This window comes from Hypomesus nipponensis, chromosome 3 (genome assembly GCF_054491055.1).
Source record: "Hypomesus nipponensis isolate SF chromosome 3, ASM5449105v1, whole genome shotgun sequence".
Classification (NCBI taxonomy): Eukaryota; Metazoa; Chordata; class Actinopteri; order Osmeriformes; family Osmeridae; genus Hypomesus; species Hypomesus nipponensis.
In genome coordinates this window covers 5,411,498-5,434,087 of record NC_140363.1, presented here as the reverse complement: position 1 = coordinate 5,434,087, position 22,590 = coordinate 5,411,498, and the positions used below count along the sequence as shown (strand labels likewise).

Genomic DNA, 22,590 nt, shown 5'->3' with positions numbered 1-22,590 from the left:
CAGTGACCTGCAGAGGAGCCTGGAGAATTCCTCCTGGCTGTGTGTCTACACACAGACTGTTTGCATACACACACATACACATACACGTTCGCACACATTCACACACACACCCACACACTATCTCTCTCTCACACACACACCCTTTCAAACACACCCACACAATCTCTTACACACTCTCTCTCACAAGACCAGGCATGCATACAGTATTACAGACAGCCACTAAGGATGATCACCAGTTAGACCCAAGGCCCATTGGCTAAGTTTCCACTATTATCATAGCTGAATTCCAGTGTTCCAAACCCTGTGTGTAAAAAAGGTGGAAGAACGAGCCCTGTGTCTTTGTTCTTGGGGTTTCCAGGGAGATCACCATTTTGGCACGGTTGTCTGAAATGCCAGCAGTGTTAGTTAATGGAGCTAAAGGGCCGGGGATGGCCTCTGGGAGGGGCGGTGAGGGCCTGGGGCAGACAGGGGGAATGTGGAGCTCCTCCGGAGGGGGGACAGTGGAGAGGCCATGTTGACAGGAGTGGCACAGGGTTCCATGCTGGAATCTCCAGATGTGGTGCTTTCTTTCCCCTCTCGAGAGTAATGCTAAGAAGTGGGAGGATTTACCAGCAGCACGCCTCATGGTACCTTATTCATATCTTACATGACAATATCCAAAGTTTTTTTCGTAATATGGTTGGGGTTGGTAACTATCTTGATTGATATTGATGAACCTTAAACAGCACAGCCGAGTCTGTTTAAATGAAGGAAATACAAACGGAGGAGCCATGCCTATTCTGCTTCCTTCCTCCCATCACCCTGCAAGGACGGAGGGGTTATCAGAAAGTCTTCAGGTTCACGATGACGCAGGGCTGATCTCCAGGTTTACATAACTGGATTATGTGCTCAGAGCACAAGCGCAGCACCAGACAGTGTCTCCAGGTGACGACAGTCTTCCACCAGCGACTCCAGTGGAGCGCTGCAGGATCGGAACCAGAGTACAGTTAATTCAGCCGTGTCCTCCATGAGACAGCCCGGCACTGGAGGAGGTCACCCCCTCTAGAACCCAGGCAGCGGCAGACTGAGATCTGGTGAGGTTCAACCACAGATCATAGCCATGGGACATGGTAGCATATGGAGCAGGGTTATGTTTAAATAAATAACTGTCCAGTCCCTGGGCGCCTCTGTAATTAAGGTCCAGCTGAAGACACACCGGCCAGCCTTCTGAGTACTGATTTTTGGGGGACTGAGTTCTGTGTTCTGCATGTGTTCTATGTGTGCTCTATGTCCCGTGTGTGTTCTGTGTGTGTTCTATGTTCTGTGTTCTGTGTGAGTTCCGTATCAGACTGGTCCCTCTGTGCTGCAAAGGCTCCTCCACTCCGCATCACATTACCTGTGTTTGTCTTCCCGACAGGAAGACGTGGCATTCTCCATTTCTAATGGTGTGGTAGCTAGCCAGCTGTGTGAAACTAAACAACCGTCCTTACTGTAGTTGGGTGGAGTGGGAATGACCTCATACCTGCTGGGTTTTTCGTTTTTTTTAAGAGGAGGGGGGATCTGTTTCTGAGTCCAAAGTAGGCTAAGCTATCCAGCTCATTTATTACTGCTGGGTCGTCTCAGCGGAGTGCGGTTCAAATTCATCCCATACTTCATAACGTAAGTGCATTGGAGGGGTGTTTTTGAGGGCCTGATGTATTGATCTAAATGTGTAGTCCCAGGAGGTCGTAAAGAGCAGCTGCACCAATCTGCTCCTAGTGGACCCACCATCTGCATTGTCATGTAATTCATAGATTTGAATTGCGATATTTTCGGTAAGAATTTGTTTGAATTAAGAGTGGATGTATGCACTACGTCAATCAATGCACCATACAGACAAAGCCTATTGTCGTTTTATAAATTGTACCTAGCCTTAATGTATCACATTAGTCATTCATTCACTGTGATCATCTCTAAAACAAATGTGCAAACAACACAGAACTATATATGCAGCCTATAGGCAGGCCACGGGGCCTGTCGGCGACCACCGTGACAGGAGGGCGAGATCTCACGGCGCTAGGACCTTGGCTGTCTGCGCGCACATCCTAGCAGTACGAGAGCTCCGTTGAATTGCTCGCGACCAGTGAAGCTGTTCGCTGCGGTTGCGAGCCATCACCGGGGAAGCACCCTCTGCGCTCATCACTCTCGGAGTCCTGAAACACGACCTGAACCGCCTGGGCTCGTCTCCGGTGCTCTCCCTATGGGCTTACAATGCGCAGGATACGGGCCAACGCCATCGCAATTCTGACCGTTGCGTGGATACTGGGAACGTTCTATTACCTGTGGCAGGACAATAAACCGCACACATCCCCGTCTTCGGCGTCGCAGGCTCGCGTCGCGGGCGGCCGGAGCCATGGACCGAAGGTCGCTGTCGGGCGGCTGGAGATACACCGAGAAGACAGGACTATCCCGCTTATTGTAAGTGACAGGTTGGGGCAAGCAGCGGGAGAAATGGGGGATCAGGATTCAGGAATTGCTGATGTGCTGAAAGATGCAGGTGTGTGCGTTTGAATGTGTGTGAGGGTGCACGCTTGTGGGTGTGTGTCGCATGTTAATGTGCGGATCGTAGTCTGTGTACAGTAGACCACATCGCCTATAGCACAGCTGGAGAGGGGATCTAGTTATCATCTTCATAGATATCAGATTGTGGCGCAAAAAACAAGCGTCGACGCCAAACAGACAAGCCCTAAGAACGGCTGCATATCCTATAATGAACCTATATCCACAGACCTTTGTTTATCAATGCAAGTTGTGGTAATTTATCTTGTGTTGCGCCTAGCAGGACCTTGATTAGCCCCTAAGAGGCTTTCCATAAGTCCAAGAGCTGCACTCACTCCTTGCTAAACACATTCGCTAAAACAAAAGATTCGTATGTAGACGACAACCTCTATGGTCAATGTCCAAATTGGATTTGTGCAGACAGAGGCAAACACAGATAGGCCGAACGTCCCCGGGGTCTTCGTGGTGTCTGTTCATTTCTGGTTGTATTGTTTGTTTTAGGTCTGGTTCGCCTGCCCGTCTTACCGTGTCAGGTTTAGGATATAGACAAGGTGTGAGACCGACTGAGTGTTCACCAACTATCATTGGCACGAACAACGTTCTGCACGAGCCACACGTTAAACAAGCCGTGTCTCGGCCTGTAGAAATCAGGAATAACTTAGGAAAAGCAAGATATACATATTTTAGATTATCATGATACCCTCATAAAGGTCGGACGTGGAAGTAGTTGGATTCAAAGGGGGCTTAATAGACTCACGAATACGGATTAAGTGAAAAACGCAATGAAACATGTTATCTCTGAATTTTTTACTAGATGCATGAAAATCTCTCAGCTGTGTTTAGGGCCTCGCGCTCAGAAACGCGTTGATGTGGCACACGCGACTGTCTGACTATTCAGTTTTGTAAACAACTATTCGGCCTACAGTAAACAGTTATGAATGGAAGTGTGTCCAATGTGAGGGAGCTTCACCTGAAATTGGTGTTTGCAGGTGCTTCACTCGGCTCCTTTTTTAAAGTAATAAGATATTTTAGCCTAGATTGGAGAGAGTGCTATAGAAAGCTTACACCACAAACACATGGGATACTTGTAAATGATCTCAACCTTTGTGGTGGTAAAAAAAAGACCGCCAGACTCGCCCATCGTGTGTTTAAACGCGGACAGATGTAGACAACATGGTATGAAAGAAAAGCCAACTGGATCATTAGAATGTATCTTACCAAGCAGAACAACTCGGAATATACTATATGATTCACTTTGGAGTTGGTTAAATTATTTCCTCTAGAACCCAAACACCTGGTGTTTTGGGCATTATTTGGCCCCCTGCAGGTAATTTGACCTGTATAAAGATGGGTCAGCCATGACCGCAAACAATGGCGGTAGTACACACTTAATACTTCAACCTCGGAACACTGCATATTATTTGGACTTTTGTTTTTGACTCAGCGAAAATGGCACAAGGCGTTTTATATTATTAGATCATCATTATAAACGGTGTGAGTATCCATAAATCTGCACAGAAACGGATTTTTCTTCCTTTCACATTCTTTAACCTCACCATGCAACACAGTCGCTGGCTTTGTCGTGTCATCAATGGATGAGGCCGCTGTGTGTTCAAGCCCGTTTAGTAGAACATTTATAGAGGGCTGTCCGCCAAAACACATCTGCTGCTGTGGACTGAAATACTCGATCGAGTCTCTGTTCAGACACGTCATACTGGGTCATAGCTGCCAAGAGTTTCAACACATCAGCGTAGTAACAGTACGCTTCTTTTCTGAGACTAGCACTAGGACTTCCCAAGCAGCAAGGCGTTGCTAAAAACACACTCCAAGTGACTTGATTGTCCCAGAAGCTTGATAAAGTGCATTCAGGTGCATCCAGACCAGACAACCACGTGCTAATGTTCGACAAAGATTGGAAACGATTTGTCAGTGCCAAATTCAGGCTGATCTGATTCAGATTTAGATTTGGAGAGTCTTTGAAGTCTGCGCGTGAGGCCCAGACAGATTCCACGTTCATCCCCCGGTGAAAGATCATATTTAATTCAGGATTAAGTTTAGACGTGCCTTCTGGGCCGACGTCTGATTTTGTTTTTTCCCTGTTAGAGATGGAAAGTGAGGTCACGGTTGTGGTAGCCTCCATCCCGACACCATTTATAACAGAAGTCTAAAGAATGCAGCTTTCTTACTCTCACCCCCCCCCCCCCCCCATTGCTCCACCAATAATCTGTCATCACCTGCTCCGGCCTTTCTCTCTGTCCTCTACTCCTCCACTCAGCTGTCCTCAGAGTAGAACAGAGTAGAGCAGAGCAGAGCGGTGCACAGAGTACGGCGCAGTCGAGTTACTGTTACAACAGCAGAAGCAACAGCGCCCAGACGGATCAGTAAAGATGACACAGACCCCCCTCCTCCCCCCAAAAAACCCTGCTGGTGTTTTGAGCTGTGCGCTCCGTGCTGCCCCCCCCCCCTTGCAGGTGAGCCAGGCTCCGCACGCCGACCCCCAGGGCGGGCTGGTGGGCAGCTTCGACGAGCAGGCCTACCTGCAGGACAAGCAGCTGAGGGAGGGAGATGACCCCTACCGCGAACACGCCTTCAACCTGCAGGAGAGCGACCGTCTGGGCAGCCAGAGGGCCATCAGAGACACCCGACACTACCGGTGACCAGACACACACACACACACACACACACTCACACACACACACACACACACACTCACTCCCACCAGACATAAACACGCACACACAAATACAAACACACACACACACACATACACGCACACACATACACACTCACACTGCACCTGCTGAGATGTCTTTGGGAGTGCTCCAGCTGGTGCCCGCTGACCCTGGCTCGCCCCGCCCCCCAGGTGTGCAGCGGTGACCTACGACCCCGAGCTCCCGTCCACCAGCGTCATCATCACCTTCCACAACGAGGCCCGCTCCACCCTACTCCGCACCATCAAGAGGTAACCAGCCTCGCGGCAACACCACAGAGTCCAGGCTGGAGCCAGCTGTCTCTAACTCCCTCTTCCACATGCTCTCTCTCTCTCTCTCTCTCTCTCTCTCTCTCTCTCTCTCTCTCTCTCTCTCTCGCTCTCTCTCTCTCTCTCTCTCTCTCTCTCTCTCTCTCTCCCTCATTCTCTCTCTTGTCCTGCCACCCTTTCTCACCCTCCCTTCCCCTCTACCTCTCTCCCTCTCTCTCCCTCTGCATCTTTCTCTCTCTCATTACCTTCCTTCTTTTCCACCCAACCCTACCCTTCGTCCCCCCCTTCCTCCCTCCCTCTCTCTGTCTCTCTCCCTCTGCCCCCCACCTTCTCTCCCCCCCTCTCAGTGTCCTCATGCGTAGTCCCGCCCCCCTGATCCAGGAGATCATCCTCATCGACGACTTCAGCTCTGACCGTGAGTTCCTGCCGTCTGCGATTGACTGATTGTTCCTCCTTTGCTCTGTGATTGGCTGATTGCTCTTCCCATGCTCTTTGAATGGCTGATGGAGATTGGGAGAGGTGGAAGGAGAACAAGCAAGATAAACAAACTGTCAAAAAAAACATCTGGAATGTTGTCAGACTGTTATTGGTGTCGGTCATCTCCATAGGGTACAACTCCTTGGCTGCAGATCAAGAGGTTGCAGGTTTTGGTCCTCTCTTTGGATAGAAGCGTCTGCCAACAAAACCACAGTATTACAATCATATACAATTATAATAACGAATACAATAATATTTTCTTTATTATTACTCAAATTGAAGCTGTCAGAAGGCATGAGTCTGGCCATGCTCGAGGTGACTTGCTTGTTCTGCAATAGTAGCTCCATTTACAGTTCTATGAGCTCATCTCACACACCCCTCTGATCAGCACCAGGGGTCATCTGGATTCACTCTCTCACACACACACAGACCCTCTGTACACACACTATTTCTCTCACACACATATTCTCGCTCTCTGTTGCACATAAACACTCAATCATGTATACCAACACCTTACACACACCACATGCACACACACCCCATTACAGTAAAACCATGCAGTCTCATGGTCACCTCTGCGCTGTAGAATATACACTCTCTCTCTCTCTCTCTCTCTCTCTCTCTCTCTCTCTCTCTCTCTCTCTCTCTCTCTCTCTCTCTCTCTCTCTCTCTCTCTCTCTCTCTCTCTCTCTCTCTCTCTCTCTCTCTCTCTCTCTCTCTCTCACACACACATGCACACACAAAACTGACCCACACTTCTACAGTACCTGGGGGCTAAGCAGTAGGAGGTGTGTTAGGGTCTAATGCTTCACTTCTCCTATTTGCAGGTGTGTGTGGTGTGTATGTGTGTGTATGTATGTTTGTGTGTGTGTATGAATGTGTATGTGTGCGTGTGTCTGTAAGTTTATATGTGTGTGTATGTGGTGTGTGTGTGTGGTACGTGTGTGTCTCTGCCAGGGGACTGCTGGGACGAGCATTAGAGGAGACAGGACCCCCCATCCCCTATCCCCCCCCCCCTTCCCTCCCCCCTCCTCTCTCTCCAGGGTTGTGCTGGCAGACAGACATAGAGGAAACCTGGGCTGGTGTGTGTGTGGTGTGGGTGTGTGCATGCGTGTGTGTTGATCAGTGACGGCACAGGGATGGCCAGTCTCGCTGTAATCCTGTTACTGTAATGTTCTCCTTTATTAGAAGAGGACTGTCCTCAATCAGGACCAGGATCTGGGAGGGAAGGAACCATGTGACCATTACAGCACACACACACATACACACACTCACAGTACACACACACACACAATAACACACAAGCTTACTTGTTAAAAGTATGCAACATCTGCTTGGTGGCTGTGTGCTACTACTGCCTCTGTGTGTGTGGTGAACATCTAAATAACACACCAGCTGTCCCCTTCTGAGGATCACCAGCACTGGAATACACACACACACACACCGTCGCGCACGCACACAAACACGGATACCCAAATCCTCTTGAACATATCACCCCCCCACACACACACACACAAATGGATAGCTCACACATGTGAGTTTGTGTCAGTGTCGACCCTGCTCCTAATCCTGCTCTCTTCAGGGTGTGGGGATTGGAGTGTGTGCGCACGTGTATGTGTGTGTGTGTGCGCGCACGTGTGTGTGTGTGTGTGGTAGAGAAAGGCTCTCCTCCCAGCTATCCAGTCAGATGACAGATCAACATCTTGTGTTGCTGTTGGTTGATTGAGCTGATTGGTTTCTGATTGGTGTTACTGTAATAAAGTGTTTTAGGAAAGTGTATTATTTTAAGATATGTTATTTTAAGCATTTGATTTGGAGTATTTGTGTGTGTGTATATGTTTGTTTACGTATGTTTGTGTTAGTGAATGTGTGTGTCAATGAGTGTGCGTGTGCATGTGCGTGCAGGTGTATGTGTGTGAATACATGTGCATGTGTGTGTGAGAGCGTGCGTACGTTAGTGTGTGTGTCTGAGTGCATGTGTGTCTTTGTGTGACTGCATCTGTGGGTGTGTGTGTTTGTGCGTCTCTAACGTGATCGCCTCTGCTCCTGCAGCTGATGACTGCCAGCTGCTCTCTCAGATCCCCAAGGTGCACTGCCTGAGAAACGGACGAAGAGAAGGTGAGGAGGGAGGAGCCATGAGGGGGGAGGGAGGAGCCAAGAGGGGGGAGGGAGGAGCCAAGTGGGGGGAGGGAGGAGCCAAGTGGGGGGAGGGAGGGAGGAGCCAAGAGGGGGGAGGGAGGAGCCAAGAGGGGGGAGGGAGGGGCCAAGAGGGAGGAGGGAGGGGCCAAGAGGGAGGAGGGAGGAGCCAAGAGGGAGGAGGGAGGGAGAGAGGACAAAAGGGACAGGGAGGGTAGGAGGGAGAGAGAGAGAGAGAGAGAGAGAGAGAGAGAGAGAGGGGATGAGGACAGGGGGAGGTCGGGCAGGGGAGGAAGGAGAAAAGGAGAGGAGGAGGGAGGGAGGGAAAGAGAGGGTGAGGGAAAGAGGGAGAGAGAGAGAGAGCAGGGCGCAAGGATGGGGGAGGAGACCAGAATCCTAGAAAAACAAGTGTGATTTTTAGGCAAAGGAGAAGAATTGATTTACATGAACATTCTTGCAACATCTTATTACATCATAGTTTATTTGACAAAGCTGAGCTTTACAAGCTGGAACAGTACATGTACTGTACAACTATGTCCTATACTGGACAACACGTACAGTACCTAGATGAATTCTGGACTTCTGGAAAACACTGGCACGCTAGTCAGTTACAGAAGAAATCGAAACAGAGAGAACACACAATAGAATAGAAACCGTCTTTCAGATTCTTGTTTGGGTGGATGACTGTGGTGTCTAACAGCACACACTTCCTCCCCACACTCCCCTCTCCTCCGCCTTCCTCTCTCCGCTCCTCCCCCCCCCCCCAGGGCTGATCCGCTCCAGGGTGCGTGGTGCGGGCGCTGCCTCGGCCCCTGTCCTCACCTTCCTGGACAGCCACTGTGAGGTCAACACTGACTGGCTGCAGCCCATGCTCCAGAGGGTCAAGCAGGTACGTCTCTCACACTGTGCAATTAGAGCTCTGTACACACACACACGCTCCCTCTCTTCTCTCTGCCCGCTTTGGCCAACATACTGTCCAGCAGACTTGCATACAACACACATACAACACACATACAACACACATACAAACATACATGTTATTTTACATATACAGTGTATATGTACATATATAGACATACTGTACATACACACATACACTGATCATACATAAATACACGTATACGAACAGACACTGTTCAGCCAATGAGTCATTACATAGTGTAAATAGAACCGCAGAAAAGGGGATTTAAAGAAAATAAATTATAAAACATGTTTATGTCATACGCATTATACCGTGTTCCACTGGCTGTCCTTAAGGTCATAAGAGGCTGCCACAAACGTTGCTGCCAAAATTGGACAGTTGGGCTTGTTTTCAACTAAATATTTTTTTTTTCTCCCTATTTGTAAAAATGTTTATAATTTGGGGGGGAAGTACGTTGTTTGAATTTCTTGATAAAGATTACATTTGGTGAGGAAATGGAGCTCTGTCTCCACGTTTCCCTGTGAGCAGAGAGAGCACAGCCTCTCCTCCCTGTGAGCAGAGAGAGCACAGCCTCTCCTCTCAGTGAGCAGAGAGAGCACAGCCTCTCCTCCCTGTGAGCAGAGAGAGCACAGCCTCTCCTCCCTGTGAGCAGAGAGAGCACAGCCTCTCCTCCCTGTGAGCAGAGAGCGCACAGCCTCTCCTCCCTGTGAGCAGAGAGAGCACAGTCTCTCCTCCCTGTGAGCAGAGAGAGCACAGCCTCTCCTCCCTGTGAGCAGAGAGAGCACAGCCTCTCCTCCCTGTGAGCAGAGAGAGCACAGCCTCTCCTCCCAGTGAGCAGAGAGAGCACAGCCTCTCCTCCCTGTGAGCAGAGAGAGCACAGCCTCTCCTTCCTGGGTAGCCAGGCCTGCATGAGACAGCCTGTTTCTACGGCCAGGCTGTTAGCAGGGCTGTCTGTTTCTGGGGACAGGCTGTTAGCAGGGCTGTCTGTTTCTGGGGACAGGCTGTTAGCAGGGCTGTCTGTTTCTGAGGCTCCCTGAGTAGTAGTCACGCCCAGTACAGGACCAGCTGTCTGAGGGCTGTGAGGCTGTGTGTCCCTCTGGTAGGTCAAGGCATGGGGGCCATAGAAGCGGGGGTCACCAAAAAGATGGGAAAATTGCATTACTCTTTCTTGGGTATTAAGTAGAAGCGGGAATGGGCCGAATTCAGTTATGCATAAGTTATTAGTAGCTTTCCTCTCTCTCTCTCTCTCTCTCTCTCTCTCTCTCTCTCTCTCTCTCTCTCTCTCTCTCTCTCTCTCAGTGTTTTCCCCTCTACTCTCTCTCTCTAAACCCTCCTCCCTCTCTCTGCCTCCACTCATTCTCCTTGTCTCCCTCCCTCCTTCCTCACTCATTCTTACTCTCTCCCTGTCTATCTTCCTCTAAATTGTCAGTATCGAGGAGAGAGGTGATGTTGTGGAGGGCAACCTTCACCTCACTCACGAATGATAGCCAGAGTTCCTGTCTATATCTTTTCCCCGAGTCATCTGTGACCCTGACAGCTGTGGCCCCCCCCCGCGATCCGCCCCCCCCCCCCCCAGCACTGTCCTGCCTCCTCTGCCTCATTAGTCTCTCTCCCTCTCTCTCAGCCCCCTCTGTCTCCTCCACATCTCTTTTCTTTTTTTCTTCACTGGAACTCGTTTTGGCTCCCCCTCATCCGTCTCAGCATCCGTTTTGTTTGACCTAAACCTCCCCCCTCCTCCCCTCCTCTCTTCTCATCTCCCTCTGTCTCTCTCTCCCTGTCTCTCTCTTACTCTCTCTCTCTCTCAATCTCCATCCTCTCTCTCTCTATCAGTTCCTCCTCTCTCCCTGGTTCTGACTCACCAAGCTCTGTTATCACCCGTCTGTCTGACAGCCCTGCAGACCCCCCCCCCCCCTCTCTCTTTCTCTCTCTCTCTCTCTCTCTCTCTCTCTCTCTCTCTCTCTCTCTCTCTCTCACACACACACACACACATACACACACACACACAAGCACACACACACATACACACACAGCTCACAGAGTTCTCCCAGGCTAATGTCTCTGACCTGGGTCTCTTTGTAGGGAGGTGCTGAAAGAATCTGACACGCTGGTAGGAACAACAAACACACTCACGACCTCCCCCCCAGCCCTGCGCTGGCTCACACACACACACACACACACACACACACATACACACTCACACACACGCTCAATGCTTTTTCTCCTCTCTTTCTTGCTCTCCCTCTCTCTTTTTCTCTCTCTCCTCTTGCTCTCACGCCCTGACCCCAGGGACGTGACGCAGGGTCAGGAAGTGACCTCACTGGAGAACAAGGGAGAACGAGAGGGAGAGAGAGGGAGGGAGGGAGAAAAAAGAGATATGATCATCATTGAGATCCATTTTGGAAATGTACAGTCTCCTCTTTTCTCGGAGGGATTAGAGTGACTCATTAAAAACTCCATAAAATGATTATTGGTTCAAGCTGTTGGAAGTGCCGCTTCCCAAAGCTCTTTGGCAAAGTGCTGTTCCACTTTCCCCCCCACACACTTCTGATGCAGAGAACACACAGTTCACCACGGGTTCAATCGCTGTACAAATAGAGATACCTCTAACTAGAAACAGGCCTTTGGATTTTTCAGTTGTAAGATAAACTTTGTGTGTACACAAAGACACAACCTCACACACCCCCCCATACACACACACACACACTGAAATATACATGCACACAGCCCCCCACACACACACCGCCCTCCCCCCACACACACAGCCCCCCACACACACACAGCCCCCCCCCACACACACCGCCCTCCCCCCACACACACAGCCCCCCCCCACACACACAGCCCCCCCCCCACACACACAGTCCCCCCCCACACACACCGCCCTCCCCCCACACACACAGCCCCCCCCACACACACTGCCCCCCCCCCCCCACACACACACACATACATACACGTTCAGCCTACGCCGGACTGAGGGTGTATAAGTGTCCCCCAGCCCCTCTGCCCTGTCAGGGTGACTCTGGAGGATCACTCCTCCAGAGAGGTCCTTTGAAGCCTGGAGAGTTGAGGGACAAGAAGTACAATGATGGGGTGTATATGTGTATGTATGTGTCACTCACTCTGTCCCTCCACCTCCCTCTCCATGGTCCCCTCCCTCCCATCTGGCCGCCCAATTCCTCTCTCCCTCAGCCCAGGGCCTCCTACCATCTCTGACACTGGTCAACACTACTGGGCATGAGATGTGTGGATTGAAGCGTGCAGCGTGTCAGTGTTGAGATGCTGTGTAAGTAACCCTGGTCTCCTGTCTCCTGGTTCCTGTTATCTGAACCCGGTTCCTTTTTCCCGTGTCCCTGTTTCCTCCCCAGGACCACACCCGGGTGGTCAGCCCCATCATCGATGTCATCAGCCTGGACAACTTTGCCTACCTGGCCGCCTCAGCAGACCTGAGAGGAGGTGAGTGCTGCATCACCACACACGTACACACACACACACAAGCACACACACACGTATACACAGGCACAAACACTCACACACACAGCATTAGAGTACCCTTCCTCTCTCTGTACCATGATTATCGGTCTCTGCCTCTCTCTCTCATTCTCTCTCTCTCATTCTCTCTCTCTCATTCTCTCTCACTCATTCTCTCTCTCTCCATTCTTCCCGTCCTCCCAGGGTTTGACTGGAGTTTACACTTCAAATGGGAGCAGATTCCCATAGAGCAGAAGATGGCGAGGAGTGACCCCACGCAGCCAATCAGGTAGATCTATACTGCCTCTAGCTCCTCCCAGTCTCCCATGTTGGGACTTTTAACCAATCAGGAAGAGCTGTGCTACCAGTCTCTCCCAGCTGCCCTGCTAGCGTGTCCTCGTGCCTGACCTCTGAAGGTTGACCTTTGACCTTGCTTGCGCGCAGGACTCCGGTGATCGCCGGGGGCATCTTCGTCATGGACAAGAGCTGGTTCAACCACCTGGGGCAGTATGACACCCACATGGACATCTGGGGGGGGGAGAACTTTGGTGAGACGTCCTCCAGGTGTCGAGCTAGACGGTTCAGAGCTGCTGCAGTACACTGGAAGTTAGAGAGCTCTGCCCTCTCCACTCCTTTCCTCTTCTCTCCAATCCTCTCCTCTACCCCCCTCCCCCCCCCCCCCTCCTCTCCTGTAGTATCTGGGCAGGGTTTAACTCTGTTCCAGGTGGATGTGGGTACAGAGCTCAATGCACTATGAGGATAGTAAAGATGTGTGCGAATGCGTTTGTGTCTGTGTGTGTCTATGCATGTGTGTGTGTTTCCACGTGCTTCTGTGTGTGTGTGTGTATTTGCTTACCTGTGTGTGTGTGTGTGTGTGTGTGATCCCTTAATGCTCTGTGTGTGTGTGATCTCTTAATGCTGTGTGTGTGTGTGTGATCACTGACCTCTGTTTCTGTGTGTTTCCGTTCCTCTGTGTGCGTGCCTCCAGAGCTGTCGTTCCGGGTGTGGATGTGTGGGGGCAGCCTGGAGATCCTGCCCTGCAGCCGAGTGGGACACGTCTTCAGGAAGCGCCACCCCTACGACTTCCCAGAGGGCAACGCCCTCACCTATATCAAGTGAGCCTTTCCCTTGGCAGGAAGATGGGCTGTTATTATTCCCAGCATCTACTGCTGTGTTATGGCTGGACCTGACAACTTTCCGTGTGTGTCTGTGTGTGTGTGTCTGCGTTTGCGTGTATCTGTGTGTGTGTGTGTGTGTCTCTGTGTGTGTGCGTGTGTGTGTGTGTGTGTGTGTGTGTAGGAACACGAGGAGAGCAGCAGAGGTGTGGATGGATGAGTATAAGCAGTACTACTACTCAGCCAGACCCTCGGCTCAGGGCAAGGCCTTCGGCAGGTCAGTCCCCCTTCTCCACCTCGGTATGATCTTCTACTGTGACCAGGTGTCAGTCCCCCTTCTCCACCTCGGTATGATCTTCTACTGTGACCAGGTGTCAGTCCCCCTTCTCCACCTCGGTATGATCTTCTACTGTGACCAGGTGTCAGTCCCCCTTCTCCACCTCGGTATGATCTTCTACTGTGACCAGGTGTCAGTCCCCCTTCTCCACCTCGGTATGATCTTCTACTGTGACCAGGTGTCAGTCACTCTTATCCTCTACACGTTATTATCTGGAGCCCCGTTATGGCGTCGCTCCTCAGTGTCACTTCCTCCCTCTCTCGCCCTCTCCGGGGATCAAACCAGGGTCCTCTGACTCACCCATGCAACTGACCACCTTATATAAACACTGCCAGCTACTCCACCAAAGAAAATAGCCATTCAGTGGTGCGGGTGGGCGGTATTTGTACTGAGTTTAACCGGTTGAACTGGGTTACATTAGAAGAGGGTTTTATCAAAAGAGACTTACAAGAAGTGTATATCGAAAGTTCAGTAGATAATGAAGTGCATAGTTCTAGCTGTGTACCAGAGGTCAGAGTCATGGAACAGTTTGTGTTGCAGTGTAACACTGTCGAATGGGCTTAAAATGCCTAGTTCTGAGGGCGGTTCTCATAGTTGTCCTTTTCGCTCTCTCTCTTTTCTTGTCTTTACCTCTGTTCTCTCTCTTTCCTCTCCTCTCTTTTTTCTTCTATTTGCTCCTCTTTTCTCCTCACCCCTTTTCTTCTCTCTCTTCTCTCTTTCTCTCTCCTCTCTTCTCGCCTCTTCGACTCTCTCTCTCCCCGTTCGTCTTCACGTTTGTCGTTTATGGTTCCCTCTCTCATGCAGCATTGCAGATCGAATGATGTTGCGACGCAAGCTGAACTGCAAGTCCTTCCGCTGGTATATGGAGAACGTTTACCCTGAGCTGAGGTGAGGGCTCACCCACTTACCCTGGACAACATTCTACCATTTATTCATTTAGCGGACGCTGGTTTTAGAGCAAGGCTATTTAAGAGACAGATTGTTTCTGTGGTAATTGTGTACACCGGCCTAGTGCTGTTGGAAAATTATGTGGTTGTTGTTGTTATTATGCATGTTCCCCTGGCAACAGATTGAACAGAAAGATTGAGGAGCGGATTACTGCTCTACATCTGGTCTATTGTAGTATAACGAACCCTCCTCCTCTCCTCCTCTTCTCTCCTCCTCTCTTCCTTTCCTCCTCTCCTCCTCTTCTCTCTCCTCCTCCTCTCCTCTCCTCCTCCTCTCTTCTCTTCTCCTCCTCTCCTCCTCTCCTCTCCTCTCCTCCTCTCCTCTCCTCTCCTCTCCTCTCCTCTCCTCTCCTCTCCTCTCCTCTCCTCTCCTCCTCCTCCTCCTCCTCCTCCTCCTCTCCTCTCCTCCTCTCCTTTCCTCCTCTCCTCTCCTCCTCCTCTCCTCCTCTCCTCCTCTCCTCTCCTCCTCTCCTCCTCTCCTCCTCTCCTCCTCTCCTCCTCTCCTCCTCTCCTCTCCTCCTCTCCTGCCCCCAGGATCCCAGAGCAGGGTGCAGTGTCCAGTATCCTGAGGCAAGGGGGGCTGTGTCTGGAGACTCAGGGTGCAGACAGCCTGGGGCTGGCAGAGTGCAGGGGGAGCGGCTCCAACCGGCCGCAGTCTCAGGTCAGGAAGATCGACGTTCATTCAGCAGACACTTTCATCACACCAACATACAAACAGTGAATACAGAAAGCACATCAGAGAATCAAGGATCAGAAGTGCAAAGTAATCTAGTGGTCAGAGACTAGGAACGGTCTGTATGTACCAGGCACAGTCTAAAGTAACCACATTTAAGCTACCATGCACTAATAATATCTCAATTACAGTATTACATGGGAGGCTACAGTGCAACAATACCATCTCGGTTACAGTATTACATAGTCCAGTGCAGTAAAAACACCATGTGACCTTTGTGTAGCTGTGTAAGTCACTTTTATATCTTGTCGTGTCATGACCCCATGACCACACCAGAGATGGGAGCTGGCGGAGCCTCTTATTCGCCAGCAGGACCTCTGTCTCGCCATCTCAGCCTTCAGCGCGGGCTCAAGGGTCAAGATGGAGGCGTGCAGCGTGAAAGAGCCCAAACAGGTACGAGGATCTGGTCTCAGAGGGGCGGGCAGCCATCACAGCCCTCTAGCCTACCAGTACAGCTCTGGTTTCAGGACCAGGGCTGGGGCCCTTTGATGGGTAAAACAACCTGCCTGGTGACTTCTGAGCAGCCTCTCCCCGTTCTCTCCATCCCTCTGGGCTTGGGCTGGCTCCAGTCAACTGGTGATTGATGAGAGGGAGGCGAGAGCTTTAACCGGGACCATGTGTGTATGGGGGGGGGGTGGGGTGGGGGGGGGGGGACAAGGGCCAGTCAGCCCTCTCATCCCACTGTGGCCCCCTTCAGAGGGCCTGCATCCTCATCCTAATGGGAGCTCAGGTTTCCCTTTCACAAGAGGGGGGTTGTGTGTGTGTGTGTGTGTGTGTGTATGGGGTTGCCTTAGCCTCTGCTTATCAGATGGACTTTATCTCGGTGAACTCACAGTGATCTGGTGCTAAACTTCACATCGCAAATCTGCTGATGAGGATTGGTGGGTTGCATTTGAGTTTGACGCACGTGCAAGCACAAACAGGTTGTGCCCACACACACGTGTGTGCACAACTATACACACACACACACACACACACACATGCATAAAAACCTAACAGTAAGGCTGTTCTCAGACCCCAATAAGAGTCCACATGGTTTTCCTCTGCTCTCATTGTTGGATGTTAGTGGATTGTAGGTCTGATCTGACAAATTCACCATCCAACCCTGAGACTGAACCGTACCAAGGGATTTATCGACAGGACGCTAATAGACCCCAGCCCCATGGGGAGTTATATCGGCCATGTCCATGTCTCATATTTGTCACTGGCGATGGAAGGTCAGAGGTCAACATCCTCATTACTCAGGATACTCAAAGTGTTTAAGCGACCGTCGGGAACAAACACAAGCGTCTCCTTTTCGCTTTGTGGAAAAGCTGCGATATTAGAGCCGCCTGCTGGAGTTGATTAACTTTGTCCTTTACTTGATGTGCGTTTTCAGGACGGAACACTTTGAAAAACCTTTCTATAAAACCCCATCTATCACTATTTCTCAAGCCAACTGCTCTTGCTCAGCAGAGTCTGAGAAGCCTTTTCTGGGTGAAGGAGCCCCCTGGAGGAGAGGAGGGGGGGAGTGGGAGTGAGGGGGGTAGGAGAGGGGAGGATAGGAGTGGAGGAGAGGACTGTAGAGGAGGATTGGGGAGGAATGAAGACAATGGAGTGGCTGGGAGCCAATAAGAGCCGAGGGGAGGGGTGGTGATGTGGAGAGGAGGAGGATAAGGAGGAGGAGGAGGAGGAGGAGGAGGAGGAGGAGGAGGAGGAGGAGGAGGGGAGGAGGAGGAGGAGGAGGAGGAGGAGGAGGAGGAGGAGGAGGAGGAGGAGGGGGAGGAGGAGGAGGAGGAGGAGGAGGAGGAGGAGGAGGAGGAGGAGGAGGGGAGGAGGAGGAGGAGGAGGAGGAGGAGGGGAGAAGTGTAGATGAGGGGGTGGAGGGGAGGAGTAGAGAAGAAGGAGAGTAGGGGAGGAGTGGAGGTGATGGAGTGTGGGAGAGGAGATGGACTGGCCCATCTGGGAGATGGCAGGCTGCTGATCTGTCCAGCTGGGCGTGCTCGGGGTTTCCATTCTCCTCAGAGACACTCTGTCACTCATCTGTCCAGGCCTGCCTCTGTGTGCAGGACTCGCTGCTAACTGAAACAAGCTGGTCTCCATTAACAGAACCACTCACGCCCGCAGCCAGGCCACATTCCTATTGTTCCATGCTCTTAATGTTTATTTTTTGTTCCATTTTTTAACCATAAGATAATAGCTCAGAGAGAGAGAGAGAGAGAGAGAGAGAGAGAGAGAGAGAGAGAGAGAGAGAGAGAGAGAGAGAGAGAGAGAGAGAGAGAGAAAGACAGAGAGAGAGAGAGAGAGAGAGAGAGAGAGAGAGAGAGAGAGGGAGAGAGAGAGAGAGAGAAACTGTGTGAAACTGTGATAATACTGCGTAGTGTTGTGATGACACTGTGTGTTGTTCTGAGGCCATGTTATGATGCTCATTCTCTCCACGTGCAGAAGTGGAAACCTAAAGGCCCCGCGCTGCAACACATGGTCAGCGGACTGTGTCTGGACAGCCAGCCTGCGGCAGGACCCCCAGTCATCAGCCCCTGCCGCCCCCAGGTGGCCAGCCAAGCCTGGGAGCCACAGCTGATCACTTGAGCCCGGCTGGGCGGCGGCCGGCCGGAGGGGGGAGGCAGATACAGACTGTGCACTAGGACCCGGGAGACCACGCCTGAACACTGACGACTTGGTGGAGGAGGAGAGGAATGACGTCAAGAACCAAGTTTGGTGTTTTTAACTGGAGGCTCCTGTCTGATGTATATGTGGGTGACCAGAGTGCCAATGGAAAGATGAAAGTCCTTTGTGAAGCCGAGAGAGAGAGAGAGAGAGAGAGAGAGAGAGAGAGAGAGAGAGAGAGAGAGAGAGAGAGAGAGAGAGAGAGAGAGAGAGAGAGAGAGAGAGAGAGAGGATACATGTACACTTCTTTATTGTCCTGGGTGAGGTGTTTTTTTTAGGTTGTCTATGCTGAAAACTGGTACACAATTCATGTTTCATGTTCTGTATCTGTCCTGGTCAACTAACGACCACAGTAGGAATGATAACCATCTCCTCACGGTTAAGTGCTAATTATACCATAGAACGTGTACTGGGGTGCACTTGCAGTAAACAATGACCACCATTTTTGATTTGTTTTGTTATTGCCTAGCTTTGGGTGGGCTTTGTAGGTGGGTATGGTCTGCATAAATCTGGACTTTCTTTCATGCTGAAAAGTATCACCGTGCAAAACGTTGTCAAGCACATAATTTATTGTTTTGCATGGTCTGACCCAAGAATGTTTTGCTTTTCCTGTATGTAAATATCTGAACATATTTGATGCACAAAAATTTGATGCAAACTGCTTGGATTTTGTGTAAAGTATCCATATGTGGTTTCAAAAATAAAATGTGCTGACACCAAGTGTTTACAGTTGTTAATGCACAAACGTTCATCAGAGTTGCTGGAACATGCAGCCATGTAACTGCAAATCATACAATTGAGATTCACTCCGTGAGGAAATGCCAGTTAGTGTGAGACTGACACTGTATTTGGTCATAAAGTATGTAGTCTAGATCTATCTATACTTATATAAAAGCAATTATGATTTAATTGTTATTCGTGTAATTTCATTCTCCTTTTCATATACTTTTAACAGCAGAGTGGGTAACTAATTAGAGTTCAAAGCAATTAGCTAACCTAGATTGGTTTTACGTCTTGGGAAGCCAAGCCAAAAGAGGCTGTTTAAAATTAAGCAGTCCCGAACGTGATTATCCCTTCACTTTGTCAGAAAATCGTCAATGCCAAAAATGTCCACTAGAGTGCAGACTTACCCAACATACAGAAAATGACCGCGTCCTACTTGATTTCCAACCTACTTGATTTCCATTGCTCCTTGACCTTGACCAGATTTGTGAGTGTGTTCGTGTGTTCGTGTGCGTGTGTGTGTGTGTGTGTGTGTGGGAGGGAGGGAGGGAGGGAAGCTACTAATATCTTATGCACTTTTTTGTGACCCTCGCTTCCATGGGCCCCAAGCCCATGTGTGTAATTAATGAGAGGGAATAACAAATAAACCCACAACAGCATATCCAGCTTTGTAACATTGTCAATCATACTTCTTTTTGTTTTTCCACAGTATTTTCCACAGAACCTTTCACTGGGCTCCGGTTTGAAGCTCAACTCCTCAATCCCCGCTCATAGCTATGTGTGGAATGCAGGCTGATACTGATAAACTACTGGCCTTTAAAGAGGGCAGTTTCTCATCAAAATAGGGGGTGGGCTGATCATAACTAGTTGTATAAACTAGTTACAACCCGACATAGTGGTGAATTGCAATCACTTTAAAATAATCCAAAACGTTATTTTGTTTCGTTGTAGACTGTGTGAGATTAACCATAGGCTACTCTATGCATAATTTCTCTAAAATCTGTGTTATTTTTAAATGTTTGACGTTTGTTGTTGTAAAAATATGAATATAGGTCACACGAATTCCATGGAGAAGGTGGACAGAGAGAAACTCAACATTTCAGTTAACTTGTTGAACCTGTACTGATAGCCTACATAAAGGGATACATGGGACTTGTTTGATCCAAGTTGTGGACCTTTAATTCGATTTTGGAAATACGACAAAACTCAAACACGTTACTAAAAAATGCATACGTTTCTTTTTTAATCTTACAATATTATGTGTTGACCCAAGCCGGATGTCTCTGAAAAATGATGAGTAATTAGGCTAACACCACTAGTTTATGAATTTACTGGCCTAGGTTCTTTGCACTTTGACACTAATGTATGTCTGTCATAGGTACTCACCAATCGAGCACCTGAGATTTCATTCCGATGTTGAATATATTATCCAATAGATATGGACAGGGGGCGGTCCGTTGCTAAGGGCGAGGTTTGGTTGAATCATCATCAGCACTACGACTCGCTACTAGCAGGTGAACCACAGGACTGCAAGTGGTGATTCTAAACACTTTTCTGGAATTTTAATTACATTGGCTCGGTTCTTTACGGCAGGTGATAGCATATTACAGTTCCCGGACCGTGACGCTGACCCAAGGTACGTTTATGTTAGTAACATATGCTTCACGTCTAGAAAATCAAGATGTTTAAGATACGTTGTTTTGGTGTTTTTGGATGTACGGCTCATTAGCCAGCCTAGCAGCGTAGCTAGCTAGCTTACTAGCGATAGCAAACTCGGCCAGCATTCATAGCTTCAGTGGTTGCGTCTATTTTGAAGGTCCAGCTAATCGTAAGGTATTCCAGTGAAATTGTAATCTCCATGCTGGAGATTGCCTGGTAAATCTCTCTCTCTATATATATATATATAGATACATATGTAATCGTGAGATGGTGGTGTATGTACGTATGTACTATCTGCATATGAAGGAATGTACTGTATGTAGCTGGCTAATTAGCTAGTGTATAAAAGACAGGATCCAACATTAGACTGACCAGCTCTATTTACATTTCCCATGAAACGTTTGAGTCTTCTGTTTGAGGAAGTAGCTGAGCAAAGTTAGCGATCTTGCAGGTTAGCTAGCTAGTTGGCCTGATGGAAAGACAGTATTGTATGGTAGAAACAATGTGTGCCTGGAAGGTTTAACTAAGTCGACAATATGATACGGCGCTAGCTAGGTAGCTTGCATTTTCAGCTTCTGCGTGCAGCTTAAAATTAGTTGGCTTCCTAGGCAGCCTTGCTGCAACATCAGAGACCAGTCAGCTCACGTTATTGTTAATCAAATCAGCAAAGACGGGATTCCTAACGGTTGACAGGTAGGTATTAGTTCGAGATGCTAATAATTAACCTTGTCTGACTGCTATATTCATTCAAACTGCCTGATTGGAAGGTAGCGAATTTACACGTATCCAGAATAATTAACAGGTTAGGTGAGTTAGCTAGCTAGAGTTAGCGAGGTAAGGGTCTACCTGCCATTGAAAATACGTTCAATAGGTAACTGGCGGTGTGTGTTTAGAGTCCGAATATCCCTCGTTTTGATAAATTGTTGCCTACCTGTAGTGCCATGCTAGGATACCGCAACGTCTACCTAATTGCAAATGCCATATTAATGTTAATATGCTCATGAACATTGCTATGTAATAAACATTTGTCATGCTGTGAATGCTGCTGTTACTAGCTAAACGTATAATCAACAAAGATAGTTTCCTCGCGTGTTCTGATTAAGTTTGACTGTTTGCTATTAATAGTCTGCCGAGATGAACACACACCAATAACGCATTGATTTTGTTGAAACATCCTGTTCAATCGTGCCCCACGAATCGTGCCCCAGTTAGCAATTAGTGCCTCCTCTCTTCCGGCACTCTGTTAGAGGTGGTTTGTTTTCACCTACTAGATGTATGAACCTAGATCTCAATCTCGGCTGGCCTCATTCTAAACAAGCAGCGTTCATATAAAAGTTTGTCTTTGAACATTGAGGAGGTGCTGGGTGCTCTTCTCCATCAGAGGATGGCAGCATGGCCAGGGTTTGGTGCGTAGAAGTTGACACCGTGAGAGTTTTCTGTGGCGGGGTATTGTTCAGACAGTAGGCCTCTTTCCTGGCAAAGCTCCATGCACGTGACACGTGGGTGATGCAGCACTTGGACAGATCTGCCTGCTCTGCTATGGCGTGGCACCACGTTGAGCGAGTTTGGTTCAGTTCAATCAGACGGTCCTGTGTGTGACCAGACCAGGGTCTTACTGAGAGCTTAAGGTGAGGAGGGAGGAGGCCAGGGACGTGTGCGTCTGGATTAAGGCGGACCTGCCTGTCACTCACCTGTCTGTCACTCACCTGCCTCGCCTGCAGCCGTGTACGACTTCATGTGGCATCCTGTCTTCTTCGTAGAGCTCTTTTCACCAGCAATGTCACAGCGGGGCTTCACCGATGCCCACAGATCAGGCCCTAGAGCGGGCTTACGGGGAGTCAGGCGGCTGAGCGGTTAGGGAATCGGGCTCGTAATCTGAAGGTTGCTAGTTCGATTCCCGGCTGTGCCAAGTGACGTTGTGTCCTTGGGCAAG

General features: G+C 49.6%; 2 protein-coding genes across 4 annotated transcripts in view; both read left to right on the top strand.

Annotated features, from left to right (window-relative positions):
* Positions 1 to 2,107: 2,107 nt before the first annotated feature.
* galnt16 (UDP-N-acetyl-alpha-D-galactosamine:polypeptide N-acetylgalactosaminyltransferase 16) lies at positions 2,108 to 18,995 on the top strand. Its single transcript, XM_084673028.1, has 15 exons — positions 2,108 to 2,436; positions 4,989 to 5,170; positions 5,381 to 5,479; positions 5,845 to 5,912; positions 8,027 to 8,092; positions 8,878 to 8,999; positions 12,395 to 12,482; positions 12,702 to 12,786; positions 12,942 to 13,045; positions 13,486 to 13,612; positions 13,797 to 13,889; positions 14,754 to 14,837; positions 15,431 to 15,557; positions 15,906 to 16,022; positions 18,054 to 18,995. The coding sequence occupies exons 1-15, from the start codon at positions 2,230 to 2,232 to the stop codon at positions 18,195 to 18,197; spliced, it is 1,713 nt and encodes a 570-aa protein (XP_084529154.1). The 5' UTR covers positions 2,108 to 2,229; the 3' UTR covers positions 18,198 to 18,995.
* Positions 18,996 to 20,485: 1,490 nt separating this feature from the next.
* The window catches only part of numb (NUMB endocytic adaptor protein), a 29,727-nt gene continuing 27,622 nt past the window's right edge, over positions 20,486 to 22,590 (top strand). For all 3 annotated transcript variants that reach the window (XM_084672982.1, XM_084672991.1, XM_084672973.1), the window contains exon 1: positions 20,486 to 20,634. The gene's annotated coding sequence lies outside the window, so the exon portion shown is untranslated. The remainder of the gene's footprint in view (positions 20,635 to 22,590) is intronic.